At 44.8% G+C, this 15,406-nt stretch overlaps 1 protein-coding gene across 5 annotated transcripts in view; it reads left to right on the top strand.

The window, feature by feature from the left end:
* GAPVD1 (GTPase activating protein and VPS9 domains 1) overlaps positions 1 to 7,909 on the top strand; it is a 72,172-nt gene extending 64,263 nt beyond the window's left edge. For all 5 annotated transcript variants that reach the window (XM_082842748.1, XM_082842746.1, XM_082842747.1 and 2 more), the window contains 3 exons: positions 1,027 to 1,099; positions 2,358 to 2,555; positions 4,503 to 7,909. In XM_082842748.1, the coding sequence (XP_082698874.1) occupies positions 1,027 to 1,099; positions 2,358 to 2,555; positions 4,503 to 4,643 (412 nt within the window). In that variant the 3' untranslated portion in view covers positions 4,644 to 7,909. The remainder of the gene's footprint in view (positions 1 to 1,026; positions 1,100 to 2,357; positions 2,556 to 4,502) is intronic.
* The last annotated feature ends 7,497 nt before the right edge of the window (positions 7,910 to 15,406 follow it).

The following is a 15,406-nucleotide window of genomic DNA, read 5'->3' as shown; positions in this document are numbered from 1 at the left end:
TACCTTTGAGAAAGTTCACTTTCCTGTGGGTGGGTTAGGCTTATTCCAACCTGCCTCTCTCGCTTGTTCATAGTCTCAGAGGCTTTTTACCCCTCCCCAAGTTTCTGTGTGGAATTTGCCAAATGGGCCCTGTTTTCTTTCCAGAGCACCAGTTTTTGGCTTCCACAGTGGGATGAGGAATGGGGACATTCAAACTGTACTTACTGCAAAGAGCACCTTTGAAGCAGGTTCTTCCTACCCTCTCTTCCGTGGTGTTTCTGTGGGTTTGTAGAGTGGAGAGTTAATCCTGTTCTGGAAAGAACACTCGAAGTCAGGAAAGCTGGGTTTAGTCTCTGCTCCTAACCACTGTGTGGCCTTAGGCAAATCCTTCTCCTTTTTTTTTTTTTTGCGGTACGCGGGCCTCTCCCGCCGCGGAGCACAGGCTCTGGTCACACAGGCTCAGCGGCCATGGCTCACGGGCCCAGCCGCCCCGCGGCACGTGGGATCCTCCCGGACCGGGGCACGAACCCTCATCCCCCGCATCGGCAGGTGGACTCCCAACCACTGCGCCACCAGGGAAGCCCCCTTCTCCTTTTTAAGCCTAGTTATTGTCATCTCTGAAATGAGAGGTGGAGTGTCCTCAGAGTCCCTTGTCTAAGCATCTCTGATCTTTGGTTTCTGACCCCTGATCCCTCTACTTCCTCTTGGCCTATTTACCAATTAGTTGTCCAATTAGCTTCTAGACTAAGGGCTCCTCTGCTTTCTCCCTTGGAATGCTGTCCTAGTCCAGGAAAGGAGGGCTTCTCTACTCTTCTCCCTGCATCCCCTTGGCTTACTCAGCATTTCTAAGCAGATCCTAAATAGGAGATTTTTTTTTTGACAAGACAGAGTACTTACAGCTAAGAGATAGTCTCAACTGTATTTGTAATCTGTATCTAGAAGTAAGTTTAAAACGTTTTAAATGTTTTGAAAAACATCAATTATGACTATCGGTGTACCTTATTTTCTGAAATATATATTTACTTATGTATTTTTTGGGGTTTTCAGAGTTCTTCATGAACATATTCAGAGATTGTCTAAAGTAGTGACTGCAAATCACAGAGCTCTTCAGATACCAGAGGTAATACAGGTTTATATAGTGTGGGTGGTATTATTTAATTAAAAATTGCTTGGTATACCATGTGCATGTTACCAGTTTTTCAAGGAAGCAGAATGTAATAAGTTGTACAACACCACTTGCACTAGATGCAATTTGGTCTAACTGTAAAGTTCTCAAAGGTCCTTCCACGGATTAAAATTCCCTGGCATGGGAAGGGACCTTAGTAGTGGAGAGGAGGGAGGGCCAGCATGGAGGAGGCCCTGCCCTGACGCCAGCCCCTGCAGACGGGTCTTCCTGTCCATAGCTCTGCTCCTCCTGGGGCAGCAGTGCTCTGCACTGATGCTTTTATAGTCACGTTTCTGCAGGAAAGTCCCATATGAAGAAGGGATCCGGTGGTACTTCAAAGAGTGTGAAAACTACTGTCCAGGAGAGGGAATTGAATCTGAATGTGACCTCAAAATTACCTTTTAGTTATTTATATTAGCATTTTTATCTGTCATACAACTCTTACAAACTCTGAAAATAGGAACGTTTTAGGTATGCGAGTTTTCTGGTTGTTTTATTAAAATCCAAACATGAAGGGGACTTCCCTGGCAGTCCAGTGGTTAAGACTCTGTGCTCCCAGTGCAGGGGGCACGGGTTCATCCCTGATCAGGAAACTAAAATCCTGCATGCCGCATGGCGTGGCCAAAAAATAATAATAATAAAATCCAAACATAAATTGGCATAAAATTTTTAATTGTCTTCGATTTCTAGAACTACTGCAACAAAGGTACATATTAATTTTTAAAGTATCTTAAAAGTAGCTTGTTTGTGCTTTTGGAATCAGCTACAATACAGAGATAAGTTCCATTCTAGCTCTTTAAGAAAGATAAACGTTTGAAATTTTATGAGTTCTAGGTTCTGTGTTATCATATGCCTCTATTAATATGTATCTGGGTGGTTTTTTTGTGGGGGGCCACGCCCGGGGCTTGCGGGATCTTAGTTCCCCAACCAGGGATCAAACCCAGGCCCGTGGCAGTGAGAGCACAGAGTCCTAACCAATGGCCTGCCAGGGAATTCCCTTGGGTGGTTTTATCTTAAAATGCAAAGCAAATAATTTAAGTTTAAAAGTTGCTTCGATCCTAAGTGGGAGGACGGGGAGGAATCGCGATTTGGTTTTACTGGAAAAAGGGAAAGGCAACAGCCTTACCCTTCGGCCTCCTGATGTGGAGGTCGCTCTGTTCGCTGCACGTAGTTGCCGCTTGATCCAAGATCTGTCTAACTGTCTCTCACTTAGGTTTATCTTCGGGAGGCACCGTGGCCATCTGCACAGTCAGAAATCAGGACAATAAGTGCTTACAAGACACCCCGGGACAAAGTGCAGTGCATCCTGAGAATGTGCTCCACGATCATGAACCTCCTGAGCCTGGCCAACGAGGACTCCGTCCCAGGAGCAGATGACTTCGTCCCTGTTTTGGTTTTTGTGTTGATAAAGGTGGGTCCCTCACTACCGTTAGTGAGAATAGTTTATTGGGTGTCCTGAGTCGGGTGGTGCAGATGTCACCAGATGTTAGAGACTTTGGCTCTTTTACAAGTTTCAAGCTCTGTGTTACCCAGAAAGGAAGTATATAATGTCAAGTTTTGTTCTGTCCAGAAGTTAGGATTTTCAGAAGAAAGGAGGGGAGGACTAGATTGCTAGAACATTTTCAGCTTTTAAAGCAGTACCTGAAGGCCTTGGTTGGAACTCAGATAATTACTGAATGAAAGGATGAATGAGGGCAAGTTCTTTTTATCATGTTTGTTTTTTTAAGTAAATTTATTTATTTGTTTTTGGCTGCGTTGGGTTTTCGTTGCTGCACGTGGGCTTTCTCTAGTTGTGTCGAGTGGGGACTACTCTTCGTTGCGGTGCGTGGGCTTCTCATTGCGGTGGCTTCTCTTGTTGCGGAGCACGGGCTATAGGCGTGCAGGCTTAGTTGCTCCAAGGCATGTGGGATCTTCCCGGACCAGGGCTTGAGCCCGTGTCCCCTGCTGGCAAGCAGATTCTTAACCACTGCGCCACCAGGGAAGCCCTTATCATGTTTTTACCATCTTCTTTCTCATTGAATTCTTCATAGTACTTATCACATAAACTACTACATTTACCAATCATCTTTCTCCTCTTTTAGCCTCATATTTTGTAATTGTACCTTTTTTTTTTTTTTTTTTTTTTTTTTTTGCGGTACGCGGGCCTCTCACTGTTGTGGCCTCTCCTGTTGCGGAGCACAGGCTCCAGACGCACAGGCTCAGCGGCCATGGCTCACGGGCCCAGCCGCTCTGCGGCATGTGGGATCTTCCCGGACCGGGGCACGAACCCGTGTCCCCTGCATCGGCAGGCGGACTCTCAACCACTGTGCCACTAGGGAAGCCCTACCATATTATTTTTAAAAGTACTGACATTTCTTTTCTTTTTTTGACTTTAAAGTTGCATCATTTAAACAGTTTATTTTGAACATTTTGGTCGGGGGGTGGGGAACCATACGGTTTGGGTGCACACAACCACCAAATAACTGCATCACCCATGTGCTCCAGTCAGCTCAGCCCTCTGTTGATGTCTAAAGTATATTTGACATATAGCTTACTAATTCTTAATGTTTGCAGTATTTCTGCAACCTGAACTCTTATCTCAGAGCCAGAACCTGTAGGATCAATGTGTGATCAGCCTTCATAACTTTTCCTGTTGCCCATTGCTCCTCTCTCTTCCACAGGTGATGTGTTTAGTCTCTAGGCAGAGCCAGTTTAAGCTCCTTTGAAGGAGCAGGGCTTAGCCTGTCCTCCTAACTTAATACACCTGTGTCCTTTCTCTCCACATGAAGGTGAAAAAGCAGGAAATGTTCTGTGTTACCTCTTGCAGCAGAGGACATACTCTCTTTTTTAGTTCCCCCCCCCCGCAGCTGATTCTAGCTGGACTTAACGAACCAGATATAACTCAATTTGCCTACAGCATTTCTTTCCTTATCTAACATTCTGAAATCCTGGGATGTTGAGTAAATCCACTGGGATTAGTTCAGCCTCTTTAAGGACCAAGGAGGTCAAGTGCTTTGTTGGGATAGAAAGCTCTAGATAGTTCAGCTAGGATTAGAACCTGAGTAGCCTTTCCAGTACTGTTGCTACTCATAGTAGCTAGGGTTTACAGATTAGTTCCAGAAAGGATTGGGGGGATTATTTTCAAAAAGACTGGTATCTCTCTCTCTTTTTCTTTTTTTTTTTGGCTGCGCTGTGCAGCATGTGGGATGTGGGATCTTAGTTCCCTACCCAGGGATCGAACATGTGCCCCCTGCAGTGGAAACATGGAAAAAAGACTAGGATCTCTCTCCACAGAAAAACATTTGAAGATGTTACTGTAAACTATATTTGCAGAGCTATACAGCTGAGTAATTGACTCTTTTATTTTTCACTTCTCTAGGCAAATCCACCCTGTTTGCTGTCCACTGTTCAGTACATCAGTAGCTTTTATGCCAGCTGTCTGTCTGGAGAGGAGTCTTATTGGTGGATGCAGTTCACAGCAGCAGTTGAATTCATTAAGACTATCGATGACCGAAAGTAACCAAGACCGAGGCCCACCAAGGCAGCAGACTGTTAGGGGGGCACACGGATCTCTTAGAAAATGTACCAGCTGCTTTGAAGGCTGAAGATTGTTTTTGTATAATATTGTACAGTGTTGAGACCTTTTAAAACAGATCTTTACTAAACAGATTAATGAGCTAACAAGCAGGTTCTCTTTTCTTTGGGCTCTTTTCCTTTCTGAGTTGCATATTTCATTAATTTCTTGTCCCCAAGTAGAGACTAGTACTGCAAAAAGGGACCACATTTTTCAGGTATTTTGAAATACTGAAAAACAAAACAGAATCTCCTAGAAAATTCCTAGATTTCCGTTTATGGATACCCATTGTTTCTTTTCATTTAAAAAAAAAAGAGAGAGAGAGAATAGTACACCTCTTTTAAGGTGCTGTCTAATCTTATATGCATCTAATGGAAGGAAAATACCAGTTGCACTGAGGATTATAATAGTGGTGACATTAGTGGCATTATCTATAAATATACTCACCTAAATTGAAAAGCTAAGAAGTAAATGTAAATATAATATATATTTATATATGATGTAATATGGACATCTTCAGATTCTAATAAACAAGGAATATTGCTGATAGTAGGTTGTCATGTACCCTCTTGTGAAATGGTTTCCTTGACAAAATTTAAGCTGAGCTTAAAAGCAAAAGGCGAACAAATACACAGAAGTATTTATTAAAGTGTAATACAGTTTATTGAACTTTCTAGGTGTGGAATTTGATGCACAGGGCTGCCTTTGATGAAGGGTGTAGAAATCACTGAGTACATCGCTTAGACATTTCTCACCATGGATGTCTTTGAGCCCGCAGTAGGAGATAGACTCTTTAATTGCCATACATTACATACAAAGGAACAGTAGATATCTAATACGTTCTTGTGGTACTTCTCATCTGAAATGCTAAATATAGTGTAGAAACCCCAAACAGAACTCCTTACAAACCTTTAACTGTAATATATTTTTGATGATGATTCACATTGAATGCACATACCAGGAATTCAGTGAATGTCATTTTATTAAAAACTAATTTGTATTGTCCGCTCTAGTGATACAAGTTTTACTAGTGATAAACTATTTTAATCAACCATACTATTCTTATGGGAAAAAAAAAATCTATTTTGGCAGGTTTCTGTGCCTTTGTTTCCCTCTTCTGAACAAAAGTATGTGTTTCTGTATTTTGGTTTGATTTTATGTTGATAATTAATCAGGAATGGGTTTTGGTGTCTGAGAAACTGGCCAAGGAAGCCCACCAAAGCTTCAAGCACAAGTCTTATACATAGGTCATCACTGACTGGTTACACTTTTTATGTTTCCTAAACATGTTTAGCTTCTTTTATAAAACTTGGTCCCCTACTTTGAGTCTCTTGTTGCTGGCAGCATTTCCAGGCATTTTTAAGGCAACTGTGGCCAACAGCCTTGAGCAGATGGGTACAGAGGCTGTCTCCTCCCTCTCTCCAGGAACCGTGTGCTCCATTGTTCCTAGAGAAGCTGGGTTTTCTTTATGCCTCGACCTCTTCTTGTTCCTTTATTCTAAAATGCCGAGATAACAAGTTGCATAGGAGTGTGGGATGTGGTTTCTGCCTTTTAGGGGGAGATCAAAATTAAAGTAGTACTAAAAAAATGTCCTGTGAATGTTGGATCAAAAAATCTGTGTTGAGTCATGTACTCCATGGGCTGTAACTGTCAAGCTTGTCTAGGTCTTAGAAGTCAAATCCCATCATAAATACTTGACAAGACAAACTGTCTACCACTATTTCTAAGGCCTAGGGGGAGTTTAGCATTTGATTCAATAAATGTTAAGTCAATAGAAGACTTGGAATAGTTGAAATTCACTGTTTTGGGATTTAACTCATAGGTCAATGAGAGATTTCTCTCCCCCATGATGGTTACTAAATCTAGTCCATGTTGTCACTGTGGAAATAAATATGAAGATGTGGACATTGCACAGGGCTCTTTCCTGTGGCAGAGAAGGTGGTGAGTTTGGGGTGGTGGGTTTGTATTTTGTGGAGGCAGGAGATTGGACTCTGCAGTGGGCTGGAGATTGGGCTTGAGACAGTGTTGAGGGTAGGACCCCAGGGATTTGGCATCAGAGTTACACCTGAGGCATGTGGTGGCAGAGAAGCACAGCCCAGCTGTCTAAGCTGTTTTCCTCTGGAAACCTGTCAGGAGTGAGGACCACTTCAGCATCGACCATCACTGGTTTAATTTCATCACAGCGCTTATTATAGTGTTGATTTCTGAGTTTAGGAATTGGTAACTTTCTGCATGGCAGTGGTGGGGTGTGAGATAGGGAGTAATTTGATTTTGCTCTTTCAGGAAAGAGGAATAGTTGTTCTTTAGATGTTTCTTATCACACTTCCTCCCGGTACATAGTTTATATGAAGGATTGTGCAAAAGTATAAAATCACATATAGGAAACATTCGGTAGCCACCGATTATTACATGGAATTTACAAAGGTAATAAATGTTAAATGTTCACTGAAATCTTGTGGAATTGTGTAATGAAAAATCAGTTTATATTTTGTATTAATACTCTGCTTCTGGAGACAAGTAATAGAAATACAGATTGAAGATTGTCCTTGTAAAATTATTATTTTTTAAATCTAGTAAACATTTTGTTTTCTTTCTCTACTTTTGGTCAAATCTCAGCCACAGTTACTGATTTCTCCTGCTTTTTCTTTTTAAAAACCTGCTTAGGAAAGCCTTTTTTATACAGATATGAAATTGCTGTAAGAGGATTAGGCTTTGTGAAGGGTCGAAAATAGATGTGGATGTGATGCATGGTTTTTCTTTCCCTGTTGTGTCCTGGAAGCCTTTAATGTAGACTTTCAACATACATGTCCCTGAGATGCATAAGTGAGAGAACAAAAACCCGCGCCAGACCGTGAGGAGGCCACGTTCTGGCCACGAGAAGCTGTAGCTGACTGCGTGCCAGTCGGCACCGTTTCCCCGTTGCCTACCGTGGGAATTCCATGGGCCAAGTGAAGGTCGATGTTGTGAAGTTGTAACACTTCCTCTCTCTGATGAGATTGAGTGTGAAAAAGGAAAGTAGGAAACACTTGCTCAAAATTGTTAATGGATTGCGTAGCAGTGATAGAAACGTTAGTGGACTCAGCTTCCTCCATTTGTGTGTGTCCTAGACTTTCTCTTCCCTCCCCATTCCTGCTTTATTTCTTAAGGAAAAGTCTGCCCTCTTTTTAGTTCTTTTAACTCTAGTAAGTTTATCCTATGTGTAATGGCCATACTTTGGGGGGTGGGAGGGTGGGAATCAGAAACAGTCTTGAAGCTCAAAGAATTTTCTGTGAGTAGATGAATAGTGCTGAGCTATTTGAGATCCTTTGAATGCCAAAATGCTTGAGAATGTTGCCAGATTAATAATCATTTAATATATTTTATAGTGTAGGTTACCCAAGGAGTAAGGGTGACCGGGAATAGCTTTATTACTCTTGAGAATACTTGGAGAAAGGAAGATGCAGTTTGCTTCAGCATCAAGGTGGGTGCAGTTGAGCTGTGGGGTCACCACGGAGCCACGTGTCCTACAGGCCTGTGCTCAGCGCAGGTTAACTTCACGAGAGAGGAAGTCCTCTACACTTGGTTAATGGCAGACAGTGTGGGCAGGGGCCACACGCCTTAAGAATTCACCTCTGCTGAGTTGATATCCTGTCTTGTCTACTGTATTCTTGTGCTTCACCTGTATTCAATAGCTCTGTACTGCCTCCTCTCGAAACTGATAAAACCTTATATAAGCCTCAGTTAACGAGCTTGCACCATCTTGTATATGTACAGAAAACCCATCATGTCTCCTAATGTGGTTACTCATGTATGATATCATTGTGTAAAATTGATTAAAAAAGGGAGAGCAGTTGAATTCATTGGGTTTTATGTTTCCATCATCTATTTTGTATTCAGAAGCGTTTCTGAAAATTTCTTTGACTTCTCAGATATTACTGATGTTCTCCATGAATTCACACCTGTCTTTTTCATCTGAACATCTAAGGGTATTTGTGAAGTGCAGTACAGGAAGGAATTAGAATCATCCAGCAGTTCCTAAAGAGATGGTGAACGTTTACTCTTTTAACCCGGTTCCCGTCTGACCCCTGTATCTGGTAGCTGTTCATCAGCCCTAGTTCTGAGCGCAGAAGTTTAAATCACGGTGGTCACCGAAGCCCATATTAATCTCAGCTGAGGGGAGTTTCTGTTAGCCAAGGAGCCCTTGTATCGGAGGCAAGCTCACTCCACTCGCTGGTGGAAAGGCGCTTTCCCCATATTGATTGCACTTCATTTGGAAGGGAACACTTAAAAATTGGATTAGGGCTCAGTTTTCATTCAGTCTGTTCAGTATTAAACTTAATACTGTGACTTGCCTAGAACTGAAAATAGAATTCAACGTTTCTTGCCAACTTGGAATTACCTGTGTCACCTGGACTCTTGTTATATTTGTGCCCACTCAACACTCTCTCTAAGTAACTGTCTCTGCAGCTTTTCCCAGAGGATGCAGAGCTAGTGATGGTGTTTAGCTAAGCCTCCCTGCAGTGCTGCCTGGAATACGTGAAATCAGGACGGAAGCTCCTCCTGGCTGTAATGTGTCCTCTACCTAGAGATTTAAGTATTCATTGAAAAGCTTTTGCTTCAGTCGTTTCATTCCAGAAGAATCCTACTCCATCTTCTTAGGGTATCAAAATGCAGTACATAGACTTTTAAAAAAATTGATCGAAGAGGCTGGAAAATCTCTGATTGTGGGGATCCAGCAAACATCTTTCACATTTTGTGCTAAAATGGAAAAAGCTCTCAGTTCCCAGTCACCGAACCTGCTGTAGACAGTGCACATGAAAACCATGGTAATCTTATCTCTGTTAACTAGGAATTCAGCATATTGCTGGCCAAAAACATTAAATTTTATGCTCCTGTGAAAAAAAGTATCCAGTGTGATTTTTTAAAATAGAACATTTCATTTCAGCTCTCCTTAGCCCTCCTAGTTTGTAGTTTTGACAAAACTTTTGTTACCAAGGCTGTTGGTTAATATACATAACTGCTGATGTTTCATCTCAGTAATTCCTGGTGAATTCAGTCAAGGGATCTATCTGATCTGACTCACTCTGACCAAATGGATTATAACCTTTGGGGGTGGCACCCGAAACAGGTCCATTATTAAGTGCCCTAGGGAGTTCTAGAAACCAATGTTTTCCAGACTTCACTGTTGAGAATCATCTGGTACTCTTGTTGGTAAATCAGAACCCATAGGGGATGGGACAGGAATCTTTCAACAAGTACTCCAGGTGACTTATTCTCACGGAAGTTTAAGGAGCACCGTGAGTCAGCATTTCACGAAGTATGGACCAGTGGACCACCTGCACCGTCCACCTGGGGATGATAAACTGCCAACTCATTATCCCACCCCAGGCCCATTGAATCAATTTTGGGAGAAAAGCCTGGGAAAAAAATCTGCAGGCCTAGCAAACTCCCCTTCTGACTCTGATGCTCACTAAAATTTGTGATCTGTGAAAAAGGTGTTCAATTGCTAAAGGCTTAGTTAGCTCCACGTCCCTAAGGGGTCTGAGGGAGGAAGTCCCTTTTAAAGGATAAAGGACCTGGCATCCAGTCCATATCCTTTAGTGACAGTTTTTTTTTTAATTTGCTTAAATCTAAGTATTATCTGTATTGATAATCTGTCTGGTTATGTAAAAACTTTCTTTCCCAAACCTCAAACTGCTAAACATCTGATGATCTTGGTGTTCAAATTTCTGTATGAAAACTTATTTGTCTAATCTTCCTCATTGTTCTAGCTTTTAACGTGGCTGTTTCATTTCTGTTGTGTTTAGTTTCCATTCATAAGTGGTGTCCCATGTAAAATAACAGCATTGGTTCCGGCAGCCTCTGGCCTCCAAGTGGACTTCTGCCCCCAAAGGGCAGCCTGGCCTGCCCCCTGCTGAAAGTGAGAGAACCTGTAAGCAGCGAGCTTCCCCTCCTGTTTCTGGTCCCCTCAGTCGCTATGTGGGTTCCAACTCCTCCCTCTTGCCTGCTCACTTTTTGATCAGTAACAATCCCTGTTTTCCTTGTTGTGGCTGTGATGGTGACAAGTTGAGGCTGAGTCTGCTGCAGCTTAGGGGTAGCAAGCTGGGAGTGAGGAGGAAAACTGGAAGGAGGTGCGTGCATAAGAAAATAACAGGCGATAGGAAGGGGAGGTGCTAAGGCCATCCTCCTAGCACAGTGTCACAGTGATGCCCAGAAACACCTCCTCCACAGCAAAACTGGGCCACACCAATGAGACTAGAGAAATGTTTTCCCTTTCTGGATCACTCTTGCCACTTACTGGAAAGCCACAGGTTTCAAGTGGTGTGTGGTTGTAATGCCAGGTCCAGGGGCCTGAAGACGGTTCTAATCTTAGATCTGCCACTAACCAGGTCTAAGGCAAGTGAAAACCTCTTTGAAGGGCTTTTTCTGAGTTGGGCTTTATTACCTTAGTGATCCTGGACATCCAGTCTTGGTGAATATATATGTATATATGTACATATACATATGGATGTATGAATATGTATATATATGCATATATGTACGTGTATACCTGTGTATATATACACACACGTGTATATGTGTGTGTGTATATATATACACACACACATATATATGGTTTTGAAATATTTCTCCCATGCTAGCATTTAACTGAGGGATGTAGTAAACCGCAGTGACACTGCACAAGTTGCCAGAAGGACCATGGGTGTTTGGAAGCCCTGATGGGAGAGGCTGCCCAGTGAGCTGACTCAGGGAGGGACGTGAGACTCCAGCCAGTGAACACAAATTTAGGCACCAAGCTTCTTTCTAATCTGGTTTAATGAACTTGAATCAGGACTGATGTATTTTTTTTTTACATCTTTATTAGAGTATAATTGCTTTACAATGGTGTGTTAGTTTCTACTTCATAACAAAGTGAATCAGTTATACATATGTTCCCATATTTCTTCCCTCTTCCGTCTCCCTCCCTCCCACCCTCCCTATCCCACCCCTCCAGGCGGTCACAAAAGCACCGAGCTGATCTCCCTGTGCTATGCGGCTGCTTCCCACTAGCTATCTACCTTACATTTGGTAGTGTATATATGTCCATACCTCTCTCTCGCTTTGTCACAGCTTACCCTTCCCCCTCCCCATATCCTCAAGTCCATTCTCTAGTAGGTCTGTGTCTTTATTCCTGTCTTACCCCTAGGTTCTTCATGACATTATACCCTGAGAAAGCCATAATTCAAAAAGAGTCATGTACCAAAATGTTCATTGCAGCTCTATTTACAATAACCCGGAGATGGAAACAACCTAAGTGTCCATCATCGGATGAATGGATAAAGAAGATGCGGCACATATATACAATGGAATATTACTCAGCCATAAAAAGAAACGAAATTGAGCTATTTGTAGTGAGGTGGATAGACCTAGAGTCTGTCATACAGAGTGAAGTAAGTCAGAAAGAGAAAGACAAATACCATATGCTAACACATACATATAGAATTTAAGAAAAAGAAAAAGGATTGATGTATTACGGGTGACAAGACACAGGCCGGGTAACCCTGGAGTAGCACTCCTCCCCGACAGCAGCCAGCGGAGCACAGGGGCAGCACTGGCTCTGCCTCAAGATATCCCAGGAACACACGAAACACCTGTGAGCACAGAAACCACTCCACCTGTTTTTAACTAAAAGGTTCCCTTGTGCGCTTAAGTCTGTGCTGCTGTGATCATGAATAATAAAAACAGTGACACAGTTTCTGAAACTTCCCTTTATATTGTTGACTGAAAAACAAAAACCACAGCATGAGAGCTGTGAGTCCAGTTTTGTTTGGGGACTTTCTAAGGAGACAGCTCTCAAATAGCTCTGAGGAACTGCTCTGAAGAGTAAGGGCAAGGTCAGTGTATGTATGATTTTGGTGGATCAAGCACACATCTCGGTAGAAGGTTGCCGCTAGTCAGGAAAAGCGAATGTCTCCATCAATGATTTTAGTGCTTTTCTAGGTATGAGAAGGTGCAAGAAATTGGGTTCATAAACTTTTCTCCTGAAGCTACCTGAAGGCCTGTTCTGCCAGTTTTCCTAGAGCACAGAGTGCCTCATTCCTGATCTCCACCCTGAAATCCTTTCAGGGCTGTGTTGAAGGTCAGCGACTGCAGTGCCTAGTGACTTAATTATAGAACCAGATGGCGAGTGACTTTTTAGTTGTCAGTACCCTTCTGGATTTGGATATTTCAATCCTTAAGTGCCCTACCCCATCCCGCTTCTCCTGTTCCTCACTGCCCCCAATCCCTGGATCGCTCACCCCCCCTGGAGAGTCTACTGAGGAAGCATCTCCAGTGTGCTCACTACCACAGCTTTTTCTCACCTCCATTATCACAATGACCCCCTGACTGGTTTCCATGCCTCCCTTCCCCCACCCCTTACCCCTTCCTCCTAGAGTCAGTCAAGTCTGATCAGATTCCTCTTCTGCCCAAAAGCTTTTCTTTCCTATTTTGTTTCCAATCTGGATTTTCATCCTTATGCCTCTGTCCCTTCTTCCCCTCCAGCTCCACTCTTACCCCTCAAACCTCTCATCTTTACCCCAAAGTAAATCATGCTTTGCCTGCATCAGCTACAAATTGGCACTTGCCGTCTGCCTCTACAAGGATCAGATTAACGAGCCGCTGCCGCTGCTGACCTTCAACACCACCTGAAAGGAGTTCAGGGTGGAGGTCAGAAATGAGGCACTCTGTGCTCTGGGAAAAAACTGGCAGAACAGGTCTTCAGATAGTTGGATATTTTCAGGAGATGATTTTATGAGCCCAATTCTTGTATCTCCTCGTATCTAGAAAAGCACTAAAATCCTTCCTGGTGACGTCTGCTCATGACTAGTAGTAACCTTCACTAGAGACTAGGAGAAACCTGCAAAAAACATGTGCCTGACTGCATTCACTCCCCCTTCACCAAAATCACATATATACTGACCTTCCCCCCTACATCTTTGGAGCAGTTTCTCAGAGCTATCTGAAATGCTGTCTCCCGGGCCATGGTCCTCATTTTGCCCCAAATAAAACTTAACTCACAACTCGCACGTTGTGCTTTTTTGTTTTCCAGTTGACACCTGCCTCTGAGCCTCCGCCTTTGCTGACTCCTCTGGTTCCAACACTCTCCCTAACTACCTTCTCCTCCAGCCTCCAATGGCTCCCTGGGGAGGAAGACTCCCCAGATTCCGCCATCCTTCCCGTTCTCTCCAAGTAGGCTCATCCCGTCTACACTTCTCTACAACGTAGTGCTCTCTCTGGAGCCTGTGCTCTCTTTGGGGACGTCCTACTCCAAATGGCAGGTGTCCCCAAATGTCTGCAGACGGGGGTGGGTGAGAAGCCAGACAGTAGCCCTTGGATCAAGGATTCCGCTCTCTTTTCCTCCCCAATTCGGCCCCTGCCAGGACAGGGGCTCTCCCTCCCCTACCTTCATGTGGTCCGGGGCCGGGAGCTCTTCATGTCCTCAGGGAAGAAGACACTGCACCCCAAGGCCTCCATCTCCACCGGGGAGTTGGAGGTGGGTGCAGCCTCGCGGCAGCCCCTCCCCGCCGCTCGCGCGTGTGTCCAGCCCGGGCTCCCTCCCGCGGGCCGCCGCCCGGCTGGGACCACGCATCCCCCCGTGGGAGAGGACGGGTCACCGAGGTGGTCCCTGCCCAGACCCGAGCTGGATAAGGAGCGCGGCACCTAGCGAAGTGCGGGCACAGCGGCGCCAAGTCCCTGGCGGCGGGGAGCTTGGGGTGGGGGTGGGGGTGGGGGTGGGGTCAGGCTGGCCGCCCAGGATGCCCGGGTTGTCCAGCTCCAGCCGGCCCGCAGGTCTGGAGACTGCAGGACCCTTGGCGGGGCCTCGGCCGCTCCTTCTGCGTCCTGTGTTGCGCTCGGGGCCGCAGGCTGCCCCCGGGGAGCCGGGGCTGGGGTCATGCCCTTCCTACCCCTCTTAGCAGTCCAGATCCCGGCGCCAGGTGGGGACCGAGGATATGCCACGCTGTCGCCTGTCCGGTGTCTGCTCCCCGCCCCTTATGAAGCACGGGGCTGGGATGGAGGATCCCAGGTGCCCTGTGGAGCCCGGCTGCAGCAGCCCTGAATCAGGCCACGTGCGGTTGTCTGTTTACACTGCCTCCCCATCCTCTTTGTTCCGCAGGCGGGGGTTAATCCTACTCTGTGGAGAAGTAGGATTAATTATTATCCCTATTTATTTATTACTTTAGGTGGAGTCTACAAACTGGTGTCCTCTGGGGGCAACAGTACCATGTTCAGTAGGAAATCCTGGGATTTGAACCCAGGGCAGCATGGGTTCTTCCCCAGGGGCATCCCAGAGGTTCCAGTGGTGGTAAGAGAGGGCTGTGGCCGGACCTTGCTGTTCCCTGAGTTGACGTCTGGACTGGCCGGTTTCGAGGCCCCTGCTTTGCTGTTGCTTGGGTGACATCTTGTGGACAAGGACGGGTACAAACCATTGGTGGCAAAGGCTGTGGCGTGAAGGCCCCTCTCAGGCCTCTCTGGACGAGGCGTCAGACTCCTGGACCCAGAAGCCCCAACCAGCCCCCCTTAATCGGGCCTTTCACTGAACTCTTTACTAGGACAGCTCTAGGTGGACCCCAAGACTCACCTGTGTCCCCTGCTCTAGATACACAAATATACCAGGTTTGTCTTGGCCCACCCCTTGTTGGGGCAAATAATAACCATTATTATAACAACCTAATGACAAGGTTATTATTCCCGTTTTACAGATGAGACAC

Source organism: Leucopleurus acutus, assembly GCF_964270905.1.
Source record: "Leucopleurus acutus genome assembly, chromosome: 7".
NCBI classification, from domain to species: domain Eukaryota; kingdom Metazoa; phylum Chordata; class Mammalia; order Artiodactyla; family Delphinidae; genus Leucopleurus; species Leucopleurus acutus.
Note: the sequence above shows the minus strand (reverse complement) of the source record. Positions and strands in the feature narration are given on the sequence as shown.